Source organism: Equus caballus, chromosome 15 (genome assembly GCF_041296265.1).
Source record: "Equus caballus isolate H_3958 breed thoroughbred chromosome 15, TB-T2T, whole genome shotgun sequence".
Lineage (NCBI taxonomy): Eukaryota > Metazoa > Chordata > Mammalia > Perissodactyla > Equidae > Equus > Equus caballus.
In genome coordinates, this window is record NC_091698.1 from 99,786,307 (window position 1) to 99,808,868 (window position 22,562).

The following is a 22,562-nucleotide window of genomic DNA, read 5'->3' on the forward strand; positions in this document are numbered from 1 at the left end:
TGCTGGGAAGAGAGGCTGCTGCACTATTCCCAATGCAGCAGGGTGGGAAGGCCTCTCTGCCAAGTACCACGTGCATCATACAGACAAAGCCGCAAGCTACCACTCACCCCAACAGAACCTTATCAGATCTTTACTCCATGGCTATAATGTCTTCTACCGCCAATCATGCGTGTAAAAAAAATTCATGACTTATGTGTATGTTGGTCAGTGGAACCCTCAGGTTCCTCTTTTGATGTGAATAAAGTGAAATTCCTCAGCCCTGGGGCTGCTCTCAATTCTCGCACTGGAACTCCATCCTCAGCTCAGCATCCGCTGGCCACTACTTTCACCTAGAGCAGCTTCTGTGCACTGAGAGTATAAATTTCACTACCAATTCTCTGAAATCAGAGACAGAGACCACATGTCTGTAACGGACCTTTCCATCCTTTAATGCAGCAATTCATTAAAAAGCCACTTCTCAGCACAGAACTTGCTCTTGGAAAATCTTTCCAGGATTTTCACATCAATCTGGTAAGAGGAAAAGAACCTAAGATGTTGGGTTGACTTTATAACCAGTTTAATTTCATACATGTTACATTTCCAGAGCTGCCTTGCTTTTCCCTTTTTCCTGCATTATTTGCAGAAAAAAATTCATAGACTCTCTGAAGGTGAGAATCTCACCCATTAGTAACAAAATCTCACTTTATATTAAGTTGGCCTTTCCTTGGAGATGTTCCAACTGCTCCATGAACATTCTTTCAGGCTGCAAAGCAGGTAGATGGGAATTATTGTTCTTTCTGGACAAGAGGTAGAAGTGGGAATCTTGGCCATGCAGAACTGAAATGTTTTTTAAAGGTGTTTACTGTTTTTTTTCTTTTTGAGGAAGATTAGCCCTGAGCTAACTACTGCCAGTCCTCCCCATTTTTTTTTTTTTTGCTGAGGAAGCCTGGCCCTGAGCTAACATCCATGCCCATCTTCCTCCACTTTATACGTGGGACGCCTACCACAGCATGGCGTGCCAAGCGGTGCCATGTCTGCACCCGAGATCTGAACCGGCGAACCCTGGGCTGCCGAGAAGCAGAATGTGCCCACTTAACCGCTACGCCACCAAGCCGGCCCCCTAAACGTGTTTACTTTTTTAAAAGTAAAAGCAAGGCTTTAAAAATAAGAGACAGGACAGATATAATGAAAATTAGGAATAAGAATGATATAGAAAACGCCAAAAAAGGAGAATTCTCCCATAACCAGCTCACTCTCAGCAGCAGCTCTCAGAAGAGGCCACTTGGAGCTCTGAGGGCCGTGCAGCCTCAACACCGGCATTGGCCTGGAAAATCAGGCCTGGTGAATGCTAATTTTGGCACAAATAAGAGCTTTTCTCTCTCTCTCTGATATTTGCCGGGAAACAGGATCAACAATCCTAACTCCATCAAGTAAAAGCCGAAACTAAGGTGATGCACATGGACTTAGAAAGCCACTATAGCCCGGACATTAGTAGGTCAGCATAACGACACTAAAATGTCACCCATGTGCTAGGCTTTTAATTTACAAAACACCTTTCCCACTCACTCCTTTTAACTTGATGCTGGTCCTATGAGGTCCTATGAGGTAATGGTTTCTCATTCTTCTTTTAAGACGAGGAAACCAAGGCCTCTGGCTGACCCACGGCCACTGCAACAGTGCGGCCCCAGTCTGCATTTCTCTTTATGTTACACCTTTCCCTGCACTGCATTCTCTTCTGTTCAGTCTTTTTTTTTCCCCCAAGGAGTTGACAAGAAGCCTTAACTCCTTTAAATACCACAGTGAAAAGAGCATGGGTTTGGAGTTTTAAAACCTAGACATGACTCCCAACTCTGTCCCTTGGGGGCTAAAAACTCGGTAAGTTACTTAATGTGTATGCGCCCCACGTAAGATGAAGGGAATATAAGCTATCTCGTACAGCTATTAGGAGGCTTTAAACGAACTACTGTGAACTACTTCACCCTTCACGCCTAGCCCAGTGCTTTCTGCACCATGGTGCTCATCAAATGATGGCCACTGATAACTTACTCACTGCAGAAGGGTGGAGAACAACTAGGCCTTGCAGGGATTTCTGAAGCGCTCCCAAGTGGTAAAGCTGTGGGCTGGTGGGCAATGTACCAGTCATAATGTCCAGGCCCTGGACATCAAGAAAAAGAAGGAGCTGCTTTCATTTTACCTGTGTAGCTACTCATGTTGATAACTGAGTGCAAGTTAGTTTGTTCAGGATTCCACCATATGGCTCTTCTACACCTGGAGGCACACGTGCAAAAGCTGGCAAGGACTTAGAGCCGTCCCAAGGGAGAGATGAGCTCTTTAAACCACCCAGACCCTCAGTTATCTAATCTATAAAGTGGAGATAACACCAACTCACATTATGGGATTGTTATAAGGACTAAATAAGCTAAGACGTGTAAAAGCAATCAGCTGTACTCTATATACAAAACCAGGTTTGGTGTTACCTCCATTTTACAGCCTAGAAAACCCTGGTGTAGAGAGCAGCTGAATAAAGACAAAAGAGCTAGTTGCTTGGGGTCAGGGGAGAGACCCCAGCCTTCTGCCTCCCTGTTTCCTACACTGCCAGATCCTGGGCTGGCTGTTCTCCGAGCCACCTGCTCGGCCGCCCTGTGGCCTCCCTCTGCATCCTCCCGGGATCCCTTTCACTGCTTTCTTTCTGGCTGGATCCTGTTTCCTGACTCACACATCTTCCTCTTTCTTGGCTTCCCTCTTCATTTTGCTAAAGCACATCCTTTAGGAGTTTCAGAGAAATAACACATGGGAGCTAAAACTTTTTGAGCCTAGCATGTCTGAAAATATCTCTAATTCTACTCTCATGCTCAGTTGGCTGGGTAGAATTCCAGGTTAGAATTACGCTCCTCAGGATTTTAGTGGCATTGCTCCACTCCTTAAACTTTCCAGTGTTACTGATGAGACGTCCGATGCCATTGTGATTCTTAATCCTCTTCGTGCTTTCTGGAGGTAAGTAAGATCTTTCGCAATTTCACAAAGAGATGCCTTGGAGTGGGTGCTTTTCCCTTCTGAGCCAGGCACTCTTGAGCCCCTAATCTGGAGATGCAAATCCTTCAGTTTTAGAAACTATCTTTTGTACTGTTGCATTCACATGTCCTCCTCTCTGATTTTCTGTTCTCTTTTTGTGAAATGCCTGTCAGCTGGATGCTGGACCTTGAGGATTAATCCTCACTTCGTCTTCTATCCATTTCCCACTTTTCTGTCTTTTTTGTCTTTTTGATCTATTTCCTGAGAGATTTATTCTACTCCAGCCCTTCTCATAGAATTTTTACATACATTTTCTTACACTAATTGTCTCCCCCTCTTTGATTAACAAGCTGCGTCCCATTTCCCGTTTCGCATACAACGTCTATTCCGATTTCTCTGTGGAATTAAATCAATTTTCTTCAAAGTTTTCTTCTGCTCTTGGCATTGTCTCTGTTTCCCTCAGTTCTTTTTTCTGTTTATTTTGGTCTCTTTCATTCTGGAGGCTGTTCATTCACATTTAAGAGTGAGGCGCACTAACAAGCTGGCTAGCAGCTCTGCATGCATGGGAGGGGCTTCTCCATCAAGGAGCTGGGAGACTAGGTGGCAGGCTGACTTTTTCACTAGATCACCCCCAGCTCAGCATCTACAGATCTCTTCCCTGTGACCATTCAGTTTCTCCACCTAAGAAAAACCCTCCAATCTGACTCAGTGGTGAGACCCTAATAAGCATGTTTGTCAGGGTCCAGGAAGTGGGGCTAAAAGGGGCCAGGGCTCCACTGCTCAGTATGCGTGCTGTCAGCCTGTCTGGGGCAGTATTAAATGGGCAATGAACTTGATAAAAGCCCCAAGAGATTTCAAATTAACCCAAGTAAAAGATTTAAGCACAGCAACAGCTTTTTATTTTTTCTATTTCCAACTGAAATATTTTACAAGTGAAGACAGAGAGAGAGAGCAAGAGTCTTATGATCTGGTTCTTTCCCCTTCCTGTTACTAACTTATACATTATGTTCCCTTGTTTCTGCCCTTCTAGGGCCAGACTTACAAACCCGCCATCATCACCATTTCAAGAATGATGAGCTATTTTTTCACTTGTTATGAGCTTGTTGACAGGAGAAATGAAAAAGACACTGTTGTTTGCAACCTACATAGATAGCATTATTGAGTTCTTGACTTGGTCTGGTTGTCCACGACCTTTAGGACAAGCTGGGGGAGAAAAACAGGAAAGAGAAGCTGGAACAATCCCAGTGCACATTCCCATTGTGGAAGAACCACCCAGCAGGGTCACAGACACCCTCACAGGCTCCCACTTCTTCAGAATTCTGTTCCCACGACAAGGACGGCGCAGAGCTACCAAGCGCAACAAAGAACTTCATTCACCCCATGTCACCAAGCACCTACCACAGGAAAGAAGCACCAACTCCGTATTTCCATTTGCTGAAAAAATGAAACTTCTTTTTGGCGCTGCATTTGGAGCATAAAAGGTCTTAAATATTCATGGTAATTTCTGTGCTTTGATTATAGGTTACCTTGCTGTGTAAGATGGGTCTAAAACATTTATTAAATATTGTAAGTTTAAATGCCTACTATAATTATCAGAAACACACTATTCTACACAATTTAGAAGCTATTAAATATTGAAGTCAGAGGCCCTTAAGACAACAAATGCATTTAAAATGCCAAATCGAATTTTAAAACTCTTGTTAGAGTAAAAATTACAATTCTAAAATTTATTCCAAAGTGACCTAATGTGCATAGAAAACATAATTCCTTTAGGTACCACATGAGCTACGAAATATATCCTAGCTTATCAAACAAACCTTAATTCTCCTCTATTGAGCTGCCTTTCCAACTAAAGTAACCGGAGGCATTTCACACACTGCCCGATAGCTGCATGCATAATGACACTTACCAGGTTTTTGAAAAGCGCCGTCAACTCCTTTGTAAACACTGAGAACTTCAGGAACGCGCTTCCCAAATCCGGGTCATCTCTGCACACGCAGTTGCCACCAAACTTCTCCAGAGCTTGGGTGTACTGCTCTTCGTTTTCCACATGAGCTACAATAGCAATGTGAGATACTGTTAACTTATCAGCCTCACCATCCCACCAGGGTCTTCTTAGCTGTGAATAAAGTCAAACACACTAGAATAAAAATCTGAGAAAAGTCAAGTTGCACCAGGAACAGAAAGAACTCTGCTGTCCCGACAGCATCCCACTGTGCCAGCAACAGATCCCAAAGAACAAGCACAAGTCCCAGGAGGGAAAGAGCCTCACACGAGTCCTGAAGTCTCCAGCTCATCGGATGAGCCTGCCAAGGGTACCCCGACACTTTCCACATCTCCCAGGCCTACAAGATGGCAGGAGTCACCAGCCAAGTCAACAGACTCAGCCCTCTCCTAGAAATTCAGTAAGAAAGAAATGCCTGCTCCTCTCAAGCACGGAGCTCACAACTCCAATCCAGAGCCACACGCCGCAGCTTCTCCTTTCAACACAGGAAAAGCCACGATCCTTGGAGCACAGGCCATGGCTGCAAGTCAGTTGAGTGCCTCTGCGCGTCTGCTTATGATGTGTCCCCTGCTCACGGCTCTGCCTTCCCCAACTCCTGTGCATCCCACAGACTCCTCCTTCTACTGGGAAGCCCGCCATGACTCTGCCCTAGGCCCCGAGTATCTGGCTTTGGCGCTTTCCTGTCCTTGCACTTTGCATGTTACATTGAAATTGTGTGATAAATGTGTTCCCCAATATGTTGGAGCATAGGGACTAAGTTTTATTCATCTTTGTGCCTGAAATATAAGAGAAATCACATGCTGTTTGGAAAAAAAAAAAAAGCAAACCCTTGGGGGCCAGCCAGCCCCATGGCAGAGTGGTTAAGTTCGCAGACTCCACTTGGGTGGCCCACATTCACAGGTTCAGATCCTGGGCGCGGACCTACTCTACTCATCAGCCTTGCTGTGGAGGCATCCCACATACAAAGTAGAGGAAGAGTGGCACAGATCTTAGCTCAGGGCTAATGTTCCTCAAGCAAAAAGAGGAGGACTGGCAATGGATGTTAGCCCAGGGTAAAGTGTCCTCACAAAAAAAGAAGAAAAAACAAAGCAAACCCTGGTCATCTATCTGATGGCACTTTACTATCATTAGGCCTCAATGTAGCAGCTTAAAAAGTGGAAATCTGGATTCTGGGTCTCCAGTTCAGTGGTTCCCAATCCCTGTTGAACATCGAGATCATACATGGATCTTGCTGAAGCTGTAGAAGCCAGAGTCCTGTCAGACCTGATTCAGGAACAGGGGTTGGGGGTAGGGACATGGGTAATCTGGTAAATTAATGTGCTTGAATACAATTCCTTCACTTCCAGGTCAGACATTTTTAAATGAATCCAGCCAATCTAAAATAAAACAAACTTCTGTTTGCGTGGACACACGACTTGTATTTTTTCATCATTTCAATTAGAAATGTAACACAATCACTTTACAGACACGACAGGGCAGGCAGACATGCAGCATAAACTTGTGTGTTAACCCCACCAAATTCTTCCTCAGGGAAATAAAACCACTGTCAGCCAAAACCAGTGCCTGGGCTGGGCCTGACAACCGGGGCAAACGAGGGACATTTATTTGTGGAGAGCAGCCCTTGACCCTGAGCCAGATCCCCATGATCCATGAACGGCGAGCCCACAAATCCCACCAGAGAGGTGCTTTGTCCGTGACATCCCATGACATCTGGACGCCTGAGAGGATTTCTAAGTGGATCAAACACAAGAGAAAATTAATTTCACTGTTCAGGCCCTTTTCCTTTTTTTTTTTTTCCTTGACAGTCCTGAGAGTTCTGGATAAATTAAATGCATTTCTGAGACTATTCTCAGCAAATGAGTTAAGACGAAAACACAGATCCTGAAGAATATGTGGCAGAGTAGGAAGAGCCCTCAGAAGATCTGGGTTCTAGTCCTCTGCCTTCCAGGAAACAGGTATGACCTTGGTGAGTCACAGACTCTCACCAGGGCTCCTGTCTCAGCCACGTGAAGGTTAAAGGCCCCACTGTGAGACATCAGAAGGTTAAGGTAAGACTCAAAGAACGAGGTAAGGACACAGTTTGAGCACACTCAGTGCACACCCAACAGCACTGACACTAGTTAACAGCAGCACCAAGGTCATTTATATTGAGCACAAACAACTTACCTTTTTTTCTACACTTCAGAACAACTTTATAAGACGTATCGTTTTTCATAATGCCGAAAGGAAATTGGAGCTCAAAGAGATCAAATAACTTGTCCTAGGAAACAGAAAGTGGCAGAGCTGGGGTGCAAACCCAAGTCTGTCTGATGCCAAAGCCCGTTCCTCTTCTATTCTGCTACACTGATGTCTGTTTTACTGCTAAAAATAGCTTACCTTCCCAAAACCAAAAGTACCCTCATTTTAGATTTTTACAATTCCATTGTGGACACGGATCAGTTATACCTTCTATTTTACTCTACTTATAATTCTAGAACATGTGGTCATCAGTGAAGGGCAGTTCCTTTCAAACCACATGCTATTTTATAACTATGTCAAAACTGGTGGTCAAGACGTGGGCAATTCCAGTGTGGTTTTGGAAGGGAGGGACAGCCACAAGCAGACATCTGGTGCTGATGTCACTCCACTGGGTGAGAGAAACAGGAATGTGTGGTGCCCTTCAAAAAGGTGCCTGACATCAATGGATAGATCATCCAGACAGAAAATCAACAAAGAAACAGTGGAATTAAATGAAAAGCTAGACCAGTTAGACTAAGAGACATATATAGAACACTACATCCAAAAACAGCAGAATACACATTCTTCTGAAGTGTTCAGGGAACATTCTCAAGAATAGATCATATGTTGGGAAACAAGGCAAGCCTCAATAAACTTAAGAAGATTGAAATAATAACAAGCATCTTTTCCGAACACAATGCTATAAAGCTAGAAATTAACTGCAAGAAAAAAGCTGAGAGAAGGACAAAGATGTGGAGACTAAACCAACATGCTATTGAACAAGCAATGGATCATTGAAGAAATTAAGGAAGAAATCAAAAAACATCTGGAGACAAATCAAAATGAAAATATACCATACCAACTCATATGGGCTGCAGCAAAAGTTGTATTAAGAGGGAAATGCATCACAATACAGGCTCACCTTAACAAACAAGAAAAAGCCCAAATAAGCAATCTCAAACTACACCTAACTGAATTAGAAAAAGAAGAACAAACAAAGCCCAAAGTCAGCAGAAGGAGAGAAATAATAAAGTCAGAGCAGAAATAAATGCTATTGAAATAAAAAAGGCAGTAGAAAGGATCAATGAAACAAAGAGCTGCTTCTTTGTGAAGATAAATAAAATTGACAAACCCCTAGCCAGACTTACAAAGAAAAAAAGAGAGAAAGCTCAGATAAATAAAATTAAAAATGAAAGAGGAGAAATAACAGACTCCACAGAAATACAATGGATTATAAGAGAATACTACGAACAACTATATGCCAACAAAATGGACAATCTAAGAGGAAATGGATAAATTCTTAGACTTACAACCTCCCAAAGCTGAATCAAGAAGAAACAGAGAATCGGAATAGACCAATCACAAAGAGAGAGATTGAAACAGTAATCAAAAGCATCCCAAAGAATAAAAGCCCAGGATCAGACAGCTTCCCTGGGGAATTCTACCAAACTTTCAGAGAGGACTCAATACCTGTCCTTCTAAAGCTATTCCAAAAACTTAGGGAGGATGGAACACTTCCTAACGCATTCTATGAGGCCAACGTCACTCTGACACCAAAGCCTGACAAGGACAACACAAAAAAGGAAAACCAGAGGCCAATATTGCTGATGAATATAGACGCAAAAATCCTCAACAAAATATTGGCAACCCAAATACAGCAATACATCAAAAAGATCATACATCATGATCAAGTGGGATTTATACCAGGGACAGAGGGATGGTTCAACATCTGTAAATCAATCAATGTGATATACCACATTAACAAAATGAGGAATAAAAACCAATGATCATCTCAATAGACACAGAGAAAGCATTTGACAAGATCCAACAATCATTTATGATAAAAACTCTTAACAAAATGGGGATAGAAGGAAATTGCCTCAATATAATAAAGGTCATATATGACAAACCCACAGCCAACATCATACTCAATGGGGAAAAACTGAATGCCATCCCTCTGAGAACAGGAATAAGACAAGGATGCCCACTATCACAACTATTATTCAACATAGTACTGGGGCTTTTGCCCAGAGCAATTAGGCAAGAGAAAGGAATAAAAGGAATTCAAATAGGGAGTGAAGAAGTGAAACTCTCGTGTTTGCAGACAACATGATCTTATATATAGAAAACCCTAAAGAATCCATCAGAAAACTATTAGAAATAATTAACAACTACAGTAAAGTTGTGGCATACAAAATCAACTTGTAAAGCCAGTTGCATTTCCGTACTCTAATAATGAACTTACAGAAAGAGAACTCAAGAATATAATTCCATTTAAAATGGCAACAAAAAGAATGAAGTACCTAGGAATAAATTTAACTAAGGAGAAGGACTTACACAATGAAAACTATAAGACATCATTGAAAGAAATAGACAATGACATAAAGAGATGGTAAGAGATTCCACGCACATGGATTGGAAGAATAAACATAGTTAAAATGTCCATACTATTGGGGCTGGCCCCGTGGCCGAGTGGTTAAGTTCGTGCGCTCCGCTGCAGGCGGCCCGGTGTTTCGTTGGTTCGAATCCTGGGCGCGGACATGGCACTGCTTGTCAGACCACGCTGAGGCAGCGTCCCACATGCCACAACTAGAAGAACCCACAAGGAAGAATACACAACTATGTACCTGGGGGCTTTGGGGAGAAAAAGGAAAAAATAAAATCTTTAAAAAAAAAAAAAAATGTCCATACTATCCAAAGCAATCTACAGATTCAATGCAATCCCAATCAGAATCCCAATGACATTCTTCATGGAAATACAACAAAGAATCCTAAAATTCATATGGGGCAACAAAAGACCTCGAATTGATAAAGCAATACTGAGAAAAAAGAACAAAGCTGGAGGCATCACAATCCCTGACTTCAAAATGTACTACAAAGCCACAGTGATCAAAACAGCATGGTACTGGTACAAAAACAGGCACACAGATCCATGGAACAGAACTGAAAGTCCAGAAATACAACTGCACATATACAGACAGCTAATCTTCGACAAAGGTGTCAAGAACATACAATGGAGAAGAGTCTCTTCAATAAATGGTGTTGGGAAAACTGGACAGCCACACGCAAAAGAATGAAAGTAGACCATTATCTCATGCCATACACAAAAATAAACTCAAAATGGATCAAAGACTTGAAGATAAGTCCTGAAACCATAAAACTCCTGGAAGATAATATATGTAGTACACTCTTTGACATCGAACTTAAAAGGATCTTTTTGAACACCAAGTCTTCTCAGACAGAGGAAACAAAAGAAAAAATAAAGAAGTGGGAGTTCATCATACTAAAGAGCTTCCGCAAGACAAAAGAAACTATGATCAAAACCAAAAGACAACCCACCAACCGGGAGAAAATTTTTGCAAATCATGTATCTGATAAGGGGTTAATCTCCTTATATATATATTATATATATATATATATATAAAATATATATAATATATATAAAATAATAATATATAATAATTATAATATATAATACATATTATATAATAATATATAAGGAACTCAAACTGAACAAAAACAACAATCTGATCAAAAACTGGGCAGAGGATATGAACAGACATTTTTCCAAAGAAGATATACAGATGGCCAATGAACACATGAAAAGATGTTCAACATCACTAATCATCAGGGAAATGCATATCAAAACTATACTAAGATACCAGATTACAACCTGTTAAAATGGCTATAATCACTGACTAAAAATAACAAATGTTGGAGAGGGTGTGGAGAGAAGGGAACCCTCATACACTGCTGGTAGAAATGCAAACTGGTGCAGCCACTATGGAAAACAGTATGGAGATTCCTCAAAAAACTAAAAATAGAACTACCATACGACCCAACTATCCCACTACTGGGTATCTACACAAACAACATGAAATCAACACTCCACAGTAGCATATGCATCCCTATGTTCATTGCAGCACTATTCACAATGGCCAGGACATGGAAACAATCCAAGTGCCCATCAACCAATGATTGGATAAAGAAGATATGGTATATATATATACAATGGAATACTACTCAGCCAGAAAAAAAGACAAAATTATCCCATTTGCAACAACATGGATGGACCTGGAGGGAATTATGCTTAGTGAAATAAGCCAGACTAAGAAAGACAAACACCAGATGATTTCACTCATATGTGGAATATGAACAAACCCACAGACAAAGAAAACAGTTCAGTGGTTACTAGGTAAAGGGGAGTGGGGGGTGGGCACAGGGGGTGAAAGGGAGCACCTATGTGGTGACAGACAAGAAATAATGTACAAAGGAAATTTCACAATGATGTAAACTATTATGAACTCAAAGAAAAAAGGTGTCTGGACCCTCACAGCTGCTCTAAGTGAACCCACAGGGCAGGAGAGGGAATTCGCTTTTAGTAAATGCCTATTAGGTGGCCTTTAAGCCTTTTGTTCAATGTAACCTGATAACACTATGAGGTGTTATTATCATCCCTATATTCTTTTCAATAAAGTGGAGTTCAGAGGGATTATATGATTTGGTAAGAAGTGAGGCAGGGGTCAAATCCACCCTCTGCTCAACACACAGGCTGCCTCCCAGCCCGGGGTCACCTGTGGGAGAGAGGAACCTGCCTTTTCTTCACTGGTGGTCGACCAACCTGACACAGAGGAGAAACAGACAGCAAGCCTTCACGTTCCAGCATCAAGAAGTATGGAGGCACTTCCTACCATCCTTCCTTCTGGGCTTCTCAACTGACCGCCCGGTATAGGCTATGTTTAAAAAAAAAAAAAAAAAAACAACTTTCCCTCACAAATCTTTAAAATAATGTGTTGATCTCAGCAACCCCAAGGGTGATCGGTGAGTTTTCAGCTCATCATCATCATCACCATCACGTACATACATCATCATGTATTTATATTCAAAGTGTTTTGATCCACTGCAATCATTATTTTCTGATGTTCAAATTGTCCCAGCTTAGGTCAGTGGGAACCTCTTCATGCTGACCTAGTTGTAGTTTTTAACACAAATTTCTCTTCTTGCAAACAAATTTGAAGGTTCCTGATAAAGACCATAGCCCTGTGGCTCTCCGTATCTTCCCTTAATACCTAGCTTGGCACCCACTGTAAGAACAATAAACCCTCCATAAATACCTATTAACTGACTGACCTACAGCTCCAGATCGCCCAAAGTTTGAGATTTTCCTACTAGAGAATAGAAACTAGTTGACTGCCTTTATTTCTCTTTTGCCAAAAACAAATTTAAAATAGGAACCTAAAATAAATAGCTTGGGAATAAAGTTTCTGGAAAGAACCCAAACTGGGTCTATCAGCTTTTATTTACAGAATTGTGAAAGCTGTTCTTCTAAAAAGAGCTCACTCTCCCACTTCCTCCCTGTTCAAATATATCTTTAACTGTGGTTCTCATTAATGGTCCAGGTCCAAGATTCTTTGACATGGGAGGGACTTAGGAAAATGAGAATCTAAGTCACTGAGACTACAGCAGATGAGACCACGTTTCTTCTCAATTTTAACCCAGCAGCCCTCCCATTTTCCACACCTTACTGCACAAAAGTCATGCTTTCCACCAATCCATTCGAAGGGATGAAATGAGAGATTCTCACAGAAAAATCTATTATGAGGCCAGCAAGAATGTGCATATACTGAATTTAGAGGTAAAGGATGGGTTTTGTTGAATGCTTTCTAGTTTACTTGATTTTGTTATTTTAAAAATTGCTATCAAGGATCAGGCCCAGTGCATGTAGTTCAACCCAAACTTGTTGCATCCATAAAGAACGAAAGGCAGCCCCTTACTCCTACTCAACAACAGGCCAGAGCACAGTGGGAAAGCAAGCCACCAACGCAGTGCTGCCAAAGGACAAGGAGGGTCCCGTGGCCAAATCACCTTCAACCACCTTCACTTCCTCTCAAACATTTCACTCATATTAGCTCCACAACAGGATGTGACGGTATGCGGGAGTGGGACACGAAGACAAGTGTGATCAATGTCTAGGGAAAGATACATCAGTCCATACACTGATGGCCGGCAGTGTGCTGGGCATTGAGGGTTCAGAGACCTCCATACAGGGACATTTGAGCTGGGGCTCCCAGGGTCGGAATTCCCAAATAGAAGCAGCAGGAGAAGGAAGGTATCAACCCCAGGGGAACATCACGAAGTCCTGTGTGTTCCAAGGCTGTGAACGCTTTCTCAGTTTTAAAGCCCCTGCCCGCACACAGCTTTCGACTCTCAAAACCATCACAGGCCTCACTGTCCCACCCTCCTCAGGGCCATCCATGCCCACTACTGGGTCTTTTCAGTCCAAAGGATCCTGAAGGGGAACCTGGTCTAGAGTCCTCTCTTCACAGACAAGGAAACCAAAGCTCAGAGAGGGAGCTGACTTGCTCAAGTTCACAGAGCTAGTCTGGAGCAGAGCTGGAACAAGAACTCAGGTTTCCTGACATCCAGTCCTCCAATGTTCTTCTGAACACACTAGGAACTGTTTCTTCATTTGCTCATCACATAGTCACTATTCTCAGCTCTAGGCTAACACAAATGTGTTACAATCCTCCAGCCAAGCACATGCACCGGTAACCCAAACAACAAGAGAGAAATGGGAAAGGGAGGGAGTGGGCAGCCTGATGGCCCAGTCTCAGCCTCAGTGCTCTCTCTGACTAGAACCCTCCAACCACCTGCTCCTGGCCAGACTGCTGGCCACTTAGGGGTCAGGCCAAGGCAAACTAACTGCTGACACTGCACATACCAACCATCCGGGCAGAGAGCTCCACCAAGGGTGCATTTGGGAAGAGACATATTCTCTGCAGTAGCAGCTTTATAAAGACACTCCTAGACGACATGGTGACTAACATTCAAATGTGAGCCACAACATTAATGTTAGGATAATCTGCACAACTCAACCTAAAGAAGACCATTTCCCTTCAAGCTGTCGGCTCAACATATTGCCTGGTTTCAGATCTAACGTGTGGCACACAAGCTCATGGGAAAGCAATTTCTTAAAGTCAAAGATAATCCCCATTTCTTAACAGGATCTCTACTCTATGAACATCCCATGAGAGAAAACCATTTTTAGAACTTTATTTCTAGAGTCATCCCAGATAAAAATCCTTCATCTCACAATTTGGTAATCTGCATCAAAAGTCTTAAAAACATTTTTGCCATCCAATAATCCTACTTTTAGAAACCTATCCTAAGGAAATAAAGTGATCAGAGATGTGTGTACAGAACAATTTATGAAAAGTGAAAACTGGAAATGTAGAAAGCTCCAACGAGATAGAAATGGGTACACAATAGTCTATCTACCAAATGGAAAATCATGTAGGCTTTAAAAACCATGATGTAGGAATATGGTCAGGATAGGATGCCAGTTAAAAAAACGCAGGACACAAAACTGTATATTTAGTCTCAATTTTGTAAAAAATATAGAGAAGAGGGGACAGCCCCATGGCTAAGTTCACATGCTCCACTTCGGTGGCCCAGGGTTTTGCTGGTTCAGATCCTGGGCACAGACCTAGCACCACTCATCAAGCCATGGTGAGGCGGCATCCCACGTGGCAGAACTAGGACCTATAACTAGAATATACAACTATGTACTGGGGGGCTTTGGGGAGAAGAAGAAGAAGAAGAAGAAAAAAAAGACTGGCAACAGATATTAGCTCAGGTGCCAATCTTTAAAAAAAAAAAAATGTACAGAAGACGCTGAAAGGAAAATACATCAAAATGCTAAGGTGCTGGTAAAAATGGCAAGTACTCAATAATTGTGGCTAGTATACACCAGGTACCAGGCCAAGTGCTTGCTGTGTGACACTGTATTCCTCTTCGAACGGGCATTTTACAGACGAGGGAACAGACTGTACAAGTGTGAATACCCGGCCCAGGGTGGCAGCTCTGACCTGCAGCCACAGCTGGGGGCAGGCCTCAGACCAAGAGCACACCACAGCCTCTGCCATCACCAAGAGAGTGGGACCTGCTCGGGGCCGCGACTGTGTTCTACTGCTTTTATGAATTTTCTAAATTTTCCAAACTAAGCTCATATTATCTTCGTAATCAGAAAACAACATAAAGAATAAATAAATAAATCTGAAGTGTCAGCTACAATGGCTAGATTATTTTGGTTCTCTGTGCCTGAGCCTATTCAGAACGTTATAATCTGTCTTTCTCCTCTCAAGTTTCTCGTGGACAAGCTGACAAGATAGAGACAGCCTTTGGAACCTAAGAACCTGTATCATCTCTGACAAGATGCAAGTACCTTCAACTGAAAAGGGTTTGATGAGAACACCCTTCCTATTTTACAACCCATCTGAGCCCACACTCAGGCCAAGCAAACGGAAAGACAGCCTCTCTCCTGGAGTTCATCACCTGCCATTTCCTCTACTTTCTCCAATACACTGTGCTCTTTCTACTTTCAAAACTTCATTCAAAACTCATTTCCATTAAGTCTTTCCTGAGGTGTCTCCTCTGACCTTTGGGAACTGCCAGTCCTCACGGATGTTGTCACAGGAAGTATCTAGGCTGGTTATGTCTAGAATAGGCAGCTAGCAATGGAGTTAATAAGGTCAAGGTGTGGGTTGACTAGTAAAATATGAAAACCTTTGTCTGTGATCACCTCATATTCTTTGATCCTGCCTGACATTAACGACCATAAACGACAGCTGGAAGTCTGTGTGAATAACTTACCACCAGCCCAATAATCTCCATGTGAAACTTCTCCTGCTCACAGCCCTACACTTGGAAGGAAAGGAGAGTATGAACAATTGAGACTGAGCTACCAGATGATGTCTCTTTTGTGTTGCTCCTTTCCGTCCCTTTAGATTACAGGCTCAGAGTACAGAAGACATATCAACATTCACTTTTATTTATGCATTCTATATTTCCCAAATACCCACTACCAGTCAAGAACATTCCGGATACTAAAGGATACAGTCCAATCATGGTGAAAGCCTACTATGCAGTGGGCACTAATGAATACAAAGATTCATGAAGCAGATCCTCTGCCTTCAAGGAACAAATCTCCAATAAGAGAGAAAGACCCACGCACTAATCAATTCGGTGCAAAGACAGGGGTGAGGCAGAGAGCAACACTGGGAACTCAGGGTGCCTGGTACGGCAGCGCACAGGGAGAGGCAGCAGAAGACGAGGATAGAAAGGTAGGCAGGGGCCAGATGAAGGACTTCATCCCAGGTAATGGGGGGCCCCCAAAATGTTGTAAAGTGACATGCTAAGATCTGTATTTTAAAAAGGTGAATTTGGAGGGGATAAAGATGAATAAAGCTTGGTACCTGTCAACACACAATTTAGCAAGACAAAGATAAACATGCAACAACACTCGATTGTGGTACACATTATGGGGGCAGAAATACAGCACCATAGGATACAGCACTATATGAGGAAAGGAGGGAATTTTCTGGGGCTGGTGACAGGAAAGGCTTCTCAGAGGTGAACTGACAGGAGTTTCCTCCTTCAGAATCCAGGATAGGATGAGACTAAAATGGAGCCGCCAGCTGCTTGCCTCACCCCAGACTCTCTTTATCCAAAGAGCTACTTTCCATCCCTGGGCGCTCTGAGACCAAATCAGCAAAGGAGACAGAGACCTTGCTAAAGAACGGGCAGGGCTGTCCTTCAGCCTGCAGTCCCAGGTGTCTGGTGTGCAAAGAAGGGAGGTGAAGCAACATTTGTTGAATGTGGACGACCAGCTGTTAGAAACTTTACTTTCAATTATACAGATGCCCTCGGTTGGCAATCTGGTCAGCTACATTACAGAACGTGCATTTTGCCACACAAATTGCTTTTGGCCTTTTTCCCCCTTTGTTTTTACCTCCTTATACCTGAGGGATACAATTCCCATTGCTTACTGATGCTCACCAGATGCCCCCCACTCTGCCTCTAAGGAGAGCACAGTGGACTAGGAGAGAAGACGACTCCCATGGAACGAAGAGGTTCCCGGGGTCCTCATCCCTCAAGGACAAGTAGCTCCTGGAAAATCAACGGTCTCCCAAGCCTCATAACAACAGCTACCATTCACGCAGGAGAGATTTTATCTACACATATACACAACTTCTCATCTTTACGACAGCTCTGTGGGATTTTACAGATGAGGAAACAGGTCCAGAGATGTCTGCTGAATAATGCAGTCAATGTTTGACAGTAAGTAAGGCAAACAGCCAACCCTGTGATGGTATCCACATCTGTAAAACATGGGGGTTTGGCTAGATCAGTGGTTCTCACAGACACCAATAAAAATCAGAAAAATATTTTGGATTATCTCTCCAGAAAAACATATCATTACCTAATTTTTCATACAATTTTTGGGATGCACAGACTCCTTAAGCCTGTCCACAGACCCAAGAGACCAGGTGAAAATGCCCTACCCTAAAGGAGCTTAAATCCTCTACCAAATCAATATGATGACCCTAAGCATGATTCATGTTACTACTCGGGACTTTAAGTCACAAATCTTAGCATTCCTTCAGATTTGCTATCCTTCCAAGATTAATATGTTGATTACTGCTGACAGGATTCCACAATTTACCCCACTAAATTCCAATCATTATTCTTTTTTTGGTGAGAAGATTGGCCCTGAGCTAATAGCCGTTGCCAATCTTTCTCTTTTTGCTTGAGGAAGATGACTGTCACTGAGCTACCACCTGTGGCCACCTTCCTCTATTTTATGTGTGGGAAGCTGCCACCGCATGGCTTGATGAGCGACATCTAGGTCTGAACCTGGGATCTGAACCTGCAAAACCTGGGCTGCCAAAGTGCAGTGCGCAAACTTAACCACTACATCACCGGGCCAGCTCTCAAGCATTCTTCTTTTTTTTTGTTTTAAAGATTGGCACCTGAGCTTACAACTGTTGCCAATCTTTTTTTTTTTTTTTCTGCTTTTTTCTCCCCAAATCCCCACAGTACATAGTTGTATATTTTAGTTTTGGGTCCTTCTAGTTGTGGCATGTGAGACACTGTCTCAACGTGGCCTGACGAGTGGTACCATGTCCGCACCCAGGATCCGAACCAGTGAAACCCTGGGCTGCCACAGCAGGGCGTGCAAACTTAACCACTGGCCATGGGGCCAGCCCCCCAATCATTATTCTTAGCCAGCAGAGAACAGATAACTAGAATCTCAGAGTGTTGTAACTGGAAGACATCTCAAAGTCTTAGCATCCACATCTCCACCACCCCCTACAACTTCCTTAGAGACAAAGGGCCACCCCAACCCTCTGCTGGAACCCTTCCAAGGACCAGCTCACCACTGGGGCTGCCCACCCAGCTAACTTCTCCCTCATATTTAAGTCAAAACCTGCTCTCATGAAACCACCCGCTGGAGAGGAACAGATAGTATGTCTTACTTCCTCATCCCAGAGAAAGCCTTCAGATATGCCTTCTCCCATCCTCCCCAAGCTAAGAGTCCTGGGTCTTTCCAATGTCCCTCCTACAATGAGGTTTTCAGCTCTTAAGATTTTGAGGTTCCTCTTAAAATGCCACTCCTACAGTTCAATAATGGGACAACTACCTTCTTTTTTAGAAGCACTACATACTTCCCTAAGGTTCCCTGTGACTCACTTTGAGCACACTTGTCATCTACTGGCTACTATTAAATTTGTGATCAACCAAAACCACCTAGAGTTTTCTCAGTAGGATCGCTATGACTGGGCTGTGTAATATCCCACAGCACTGTCTGGTTTCCCTCTGCTGTGCCCCCGCATCCACACCTTGCCTGTGCACCAGGCAGTGGTGCCATCGTCAAAGCAGAGACTGGGAAGCTGATCTGGACATGAATCTCAGCTCCTCTAACCGTAGCTATATAAGCCTGCATAAATCACTACTCTTTGCCTCATGACCTCCTCTGTAAACGGAGTTACTGATTGTACCTAACTCAGAGTTGTTGTGAGGATTAAATTTATGTAAAGTATTTATTCAGCACAGTGCTTGGCCTATAATAAACACTTCACGAGTGTCAAATTTTTATTATTGTTAATATGTTTCCACTCTCGAGTTTATAGACATCAATATAGATGTACTTTTTTGATCATCTGTTATAATCTCCCACTTTTTTTTATCAGATAGGACATACATATATTTTTGTATCCTGAATTTTAAATCTGAAGATTTCATCATAAGCATTTCTTCTCATTTCCTGCATAATCACAATGCCATCAACTAGCTATATCCTAATTTAGTTATGGGGGCTTTCAGTTTTCACCATGATAAGCAATTAGCATCTTTCTGCATCTTCCCATATAAAGATTTTTATTTTTTTTGAGATGCGCTGCCAAACTGCTTTCCGAAAACTCCATGCACCAATTTTCAATGCCACAACAAAGGAAGAGAATACCAGTTTCACTGTATTCTTGACAAACACTGAGGATTATTATGACTTAGTTATTTTCTCATGAAACAGACAGAAAATCATTCCAGATATAGTACCTTCTTAAAGCACAATGAAGCTTCATTTCACATATTTCTTTTGAACTGCTTTATGATATCTATAATAGAAACAATTCTTTGCTTTTTTTTTGGTGAGGAAGATTGTCCCTGAGCTAACATCTGTTCCAATCTTTCTCTATTTTGTATATGGGATGCCACCACAGCACAGCTTGATGAGCAGTGTCTAGGTCTGCTCCTGGGATCCAAACCTGTGAACTCAGGGCTGCTGAAGCAGAGCACACAAACTTAACCACTACACCACTGGACTGGCCCCCTCTCTATAATAATTTTAAGCTTTGTATTAATTTAATAGCCATATTCTAATCAACACTGCAATTAATGGGGAGAAACATAAAGTTGTTGAATTCTCATTTTCTTTTGTAGGTGGAAGATGGCAAGGTGGAAGGAAGGGTTTGAGGGAAGAGTTAATGTTTCTTTCTTTGTATTTTTCATTTTAAGGATGTGACAATTTCTCTAGCACATGCAGATTAAGGGTAAAGAAGTGATATCCCACTCTTAGTAAGAACAGTTCCACCAGTCTTCAAGACAGAAATTCTACAGAAGTGAAACTGAAAGTCTTTTGCTGCTTTCTTCTTGATAAAGATGAATTTTTCCACCCACTGATATGTCAAACATAGCTGAAAAATGTTAGCTTCAACTTCCCAGTGGAGGAAAAAGCACCTTTGGGCTGAAGCGGAGCTTGGGAAATTTTAGACTAAGTTTTAGAATAAATATGAAGTGGGTCTTTTTTTTTTTAAAGAGGTCAGACAGCAGGCCTCTTATGAGTGGGAAAAATTATTGTAGACACAGTTTCTCAACAAATCATTCTAATAGTTGCTTTTGCAAACCTGTACACAAGGCGTTCCAGAAAATACATCTAGCTGGGTTATCATCCTTTTGAAAACAGGAGGCAAACATAATATACTTGCTATTGTGTAAGGAAACTATTGTTCTGCATATACAGGGACATACTGAAACCCTTCTGGCCCAGTCAAGGGTTTAAAGGCAGGGACGGAGGGGCAGGGTGGTGTCTAAGGTAGTGTTCTCAAAGACCAGCAGCTTCAGCATCATCTGGGAACTTAGCCGATTAGCAAATACTCAGGCTCCATCCTGCATCTGCTGAACCAGAAACTCTGCCTGGCGCCCAGCAATCCGTGTTTTAAAAAGACCTCCAAGGGATTCTGGGGCACTCTGATGTTTCAGAACAACTACTCTAAAGCAGGGGTTGGCAGACTTTTTCCTAAAAAGCCAGAGAGTAAATATTAAACGCTTTGCAGGCCAAGAGGCAATATTGAGGTCATCATGTAGATGCGTGGTAAGATGGCAGAAACCGTTCTTAGCTTGCAGGCTGTAAAAACACAGCTGGCTGCTCTAAGGCATCTCAAATCCCCCTTCCACATAAATCCATATAAATCCTCACACAGCAGAGGATAGTCTGCCAGAATATACACTGCTTACTTCTAAAATTATAAGTTTATCTCTCCTACACTAAGAGGACAGTCTAAGAACTTACGGCAGAAACATGCTAACATACAAACGAATATTTAGCGGGCACCAGCTATGTATCTGCCGACCTCTGTGCTAGCCACTGCAAGGAACACACAGGACGTCTATTTGCAGCCGTCTTGCTCACCATGTGTCTAGAACCAAACCTGTCACTTTTTCATGTTGCCTCAGTTAATCTTCACTAACAATCCTATGAAATATTAATATTCCGGTTTTACATATGAGGAAACTGAGGCTCAGACAGATTAAATAACTTTCCTAATGTCACAGACTTTTTGAGTGGCACATTAGCTTTTACTCCAGACTTCTTGGATTCTAATACCTATGTGTTCTTTATCCTAAACTACACTGCCTCCCAAAATTAGTCACTTACCTCAAGGGCCTGCCATCTAATTGAGGAGCAAAGATCAACAGACATAAAACTATTAGAAAACAATAATCAGCAACATATACAGAGTGAATAGTACCTGCGTTATTAGGCATTCCTTCATTTATGGCTAAAGAGAAGAGTCAAAACTGATTCAATCTCAAAACTCAGAATTCAGAGGGGAGGTGTGGTAGAATCAAGTTCCCTCCTCCCCAAAGATGACCGCATCCTGATTCCTTCCACCTGTGAAAAGGTTATGCTGGCTGGCAAAGGGGAACTGAGGCCGTAGATGGAATTAAAGTTGCTAATCAGCTGAACTTGGGATGGGGAGACTATACTGGATCATCTGAGTGGGTCCAAAGTGATCACAGGTTCCTTAAATGTGAAAGAGGAAGGAATGCAGAAGAGAAGAGTCAGTGTCTGCTCTGGACTGAATTGTGTCCCCTCAAAATACCTATGTTAAAACCATAACCCCCAACGTGATGGTATTTGGAGGTGAGGCCTTTGGGAGGTGATTAGGTTAGATGAGGTGAGGAGGATGGGGACCTCATGATGGGATTAGCGTCCTTATAAAAAGGGACACCAGAGAGCATGCTCACTTGCACGGGCATGCTCTCTCTCACTCATACTCGCTCTTGCTCTCTCTCCACCACATGAGGATACAGTGAAAAGGTGGCTGTCTGCAAGCCAGGGAGAGAGCCTTCATCAGAACTTGAACCTGCTGGCACTCTGATCTTGGACTTCTAGCCCCAGAACTATGAGAGACAAAAGTCTGTGGTTTACGCCACCCAGTCTGTGGCATTTTGTTACGGCAGTGCATGTAGACCAAGACAACGTCAGAGTGACGTAGTGAGAGAAAGATCCCACCGCACAGAGCTGGGTTTGAAGACAGCAGGAGGCCACAAACCAAGGAACGCTGGCAGCCTCTAGAAGCTGGAAAAGGCAAGGAACCTCCTTGCCTCCAGGAGGGAACTTGGCCAACACCTTGGTTTTAGCCCAGTGAGACCAGTCAGACTTTTGAGTTCCAGAGCTGCAAGATAATTTGTGCCATTTAAGGCAGTCCATTTGTGGTAATTTGTT

At 42.7% G+C, this 22,562-nt stretch overlaps 1 protein-coding gene across 7 annotated transcripts in view; it reads right to left on the bottom strand.

The window, feature by feature from the left end:
* Positions 1–22,562, bottom strand: part of ASAP2 (ArfGAP with SH3 domain, ankyrin repeat and PH domain 2) — a 176,799-nt gene that overhangs the window by 86,060 nt on the left and 68,177 nt on the right. For 4 of the 7 annotated variants that reach the window (XM_023619569.2, XM_070235912.1, XM_023619565.2 and 1 more), the window contains exon 3: positions 4,901–5,046. In XM_023619569.2, the coding sequence (XP_023475337.1) occupies positions 4,901–5,046 (146 nt within the window). Of the gene's footprint in view, positions 1–4,900; positions 5,047–7,162; positions 7,257–7,372; positions 7,434–22,562 lie in introns of those variants that run through there. The other 3 variants (XM_070235913.1, XM_070235915.1, XM_070235914.1) reach the window with 2 other exon arrangements.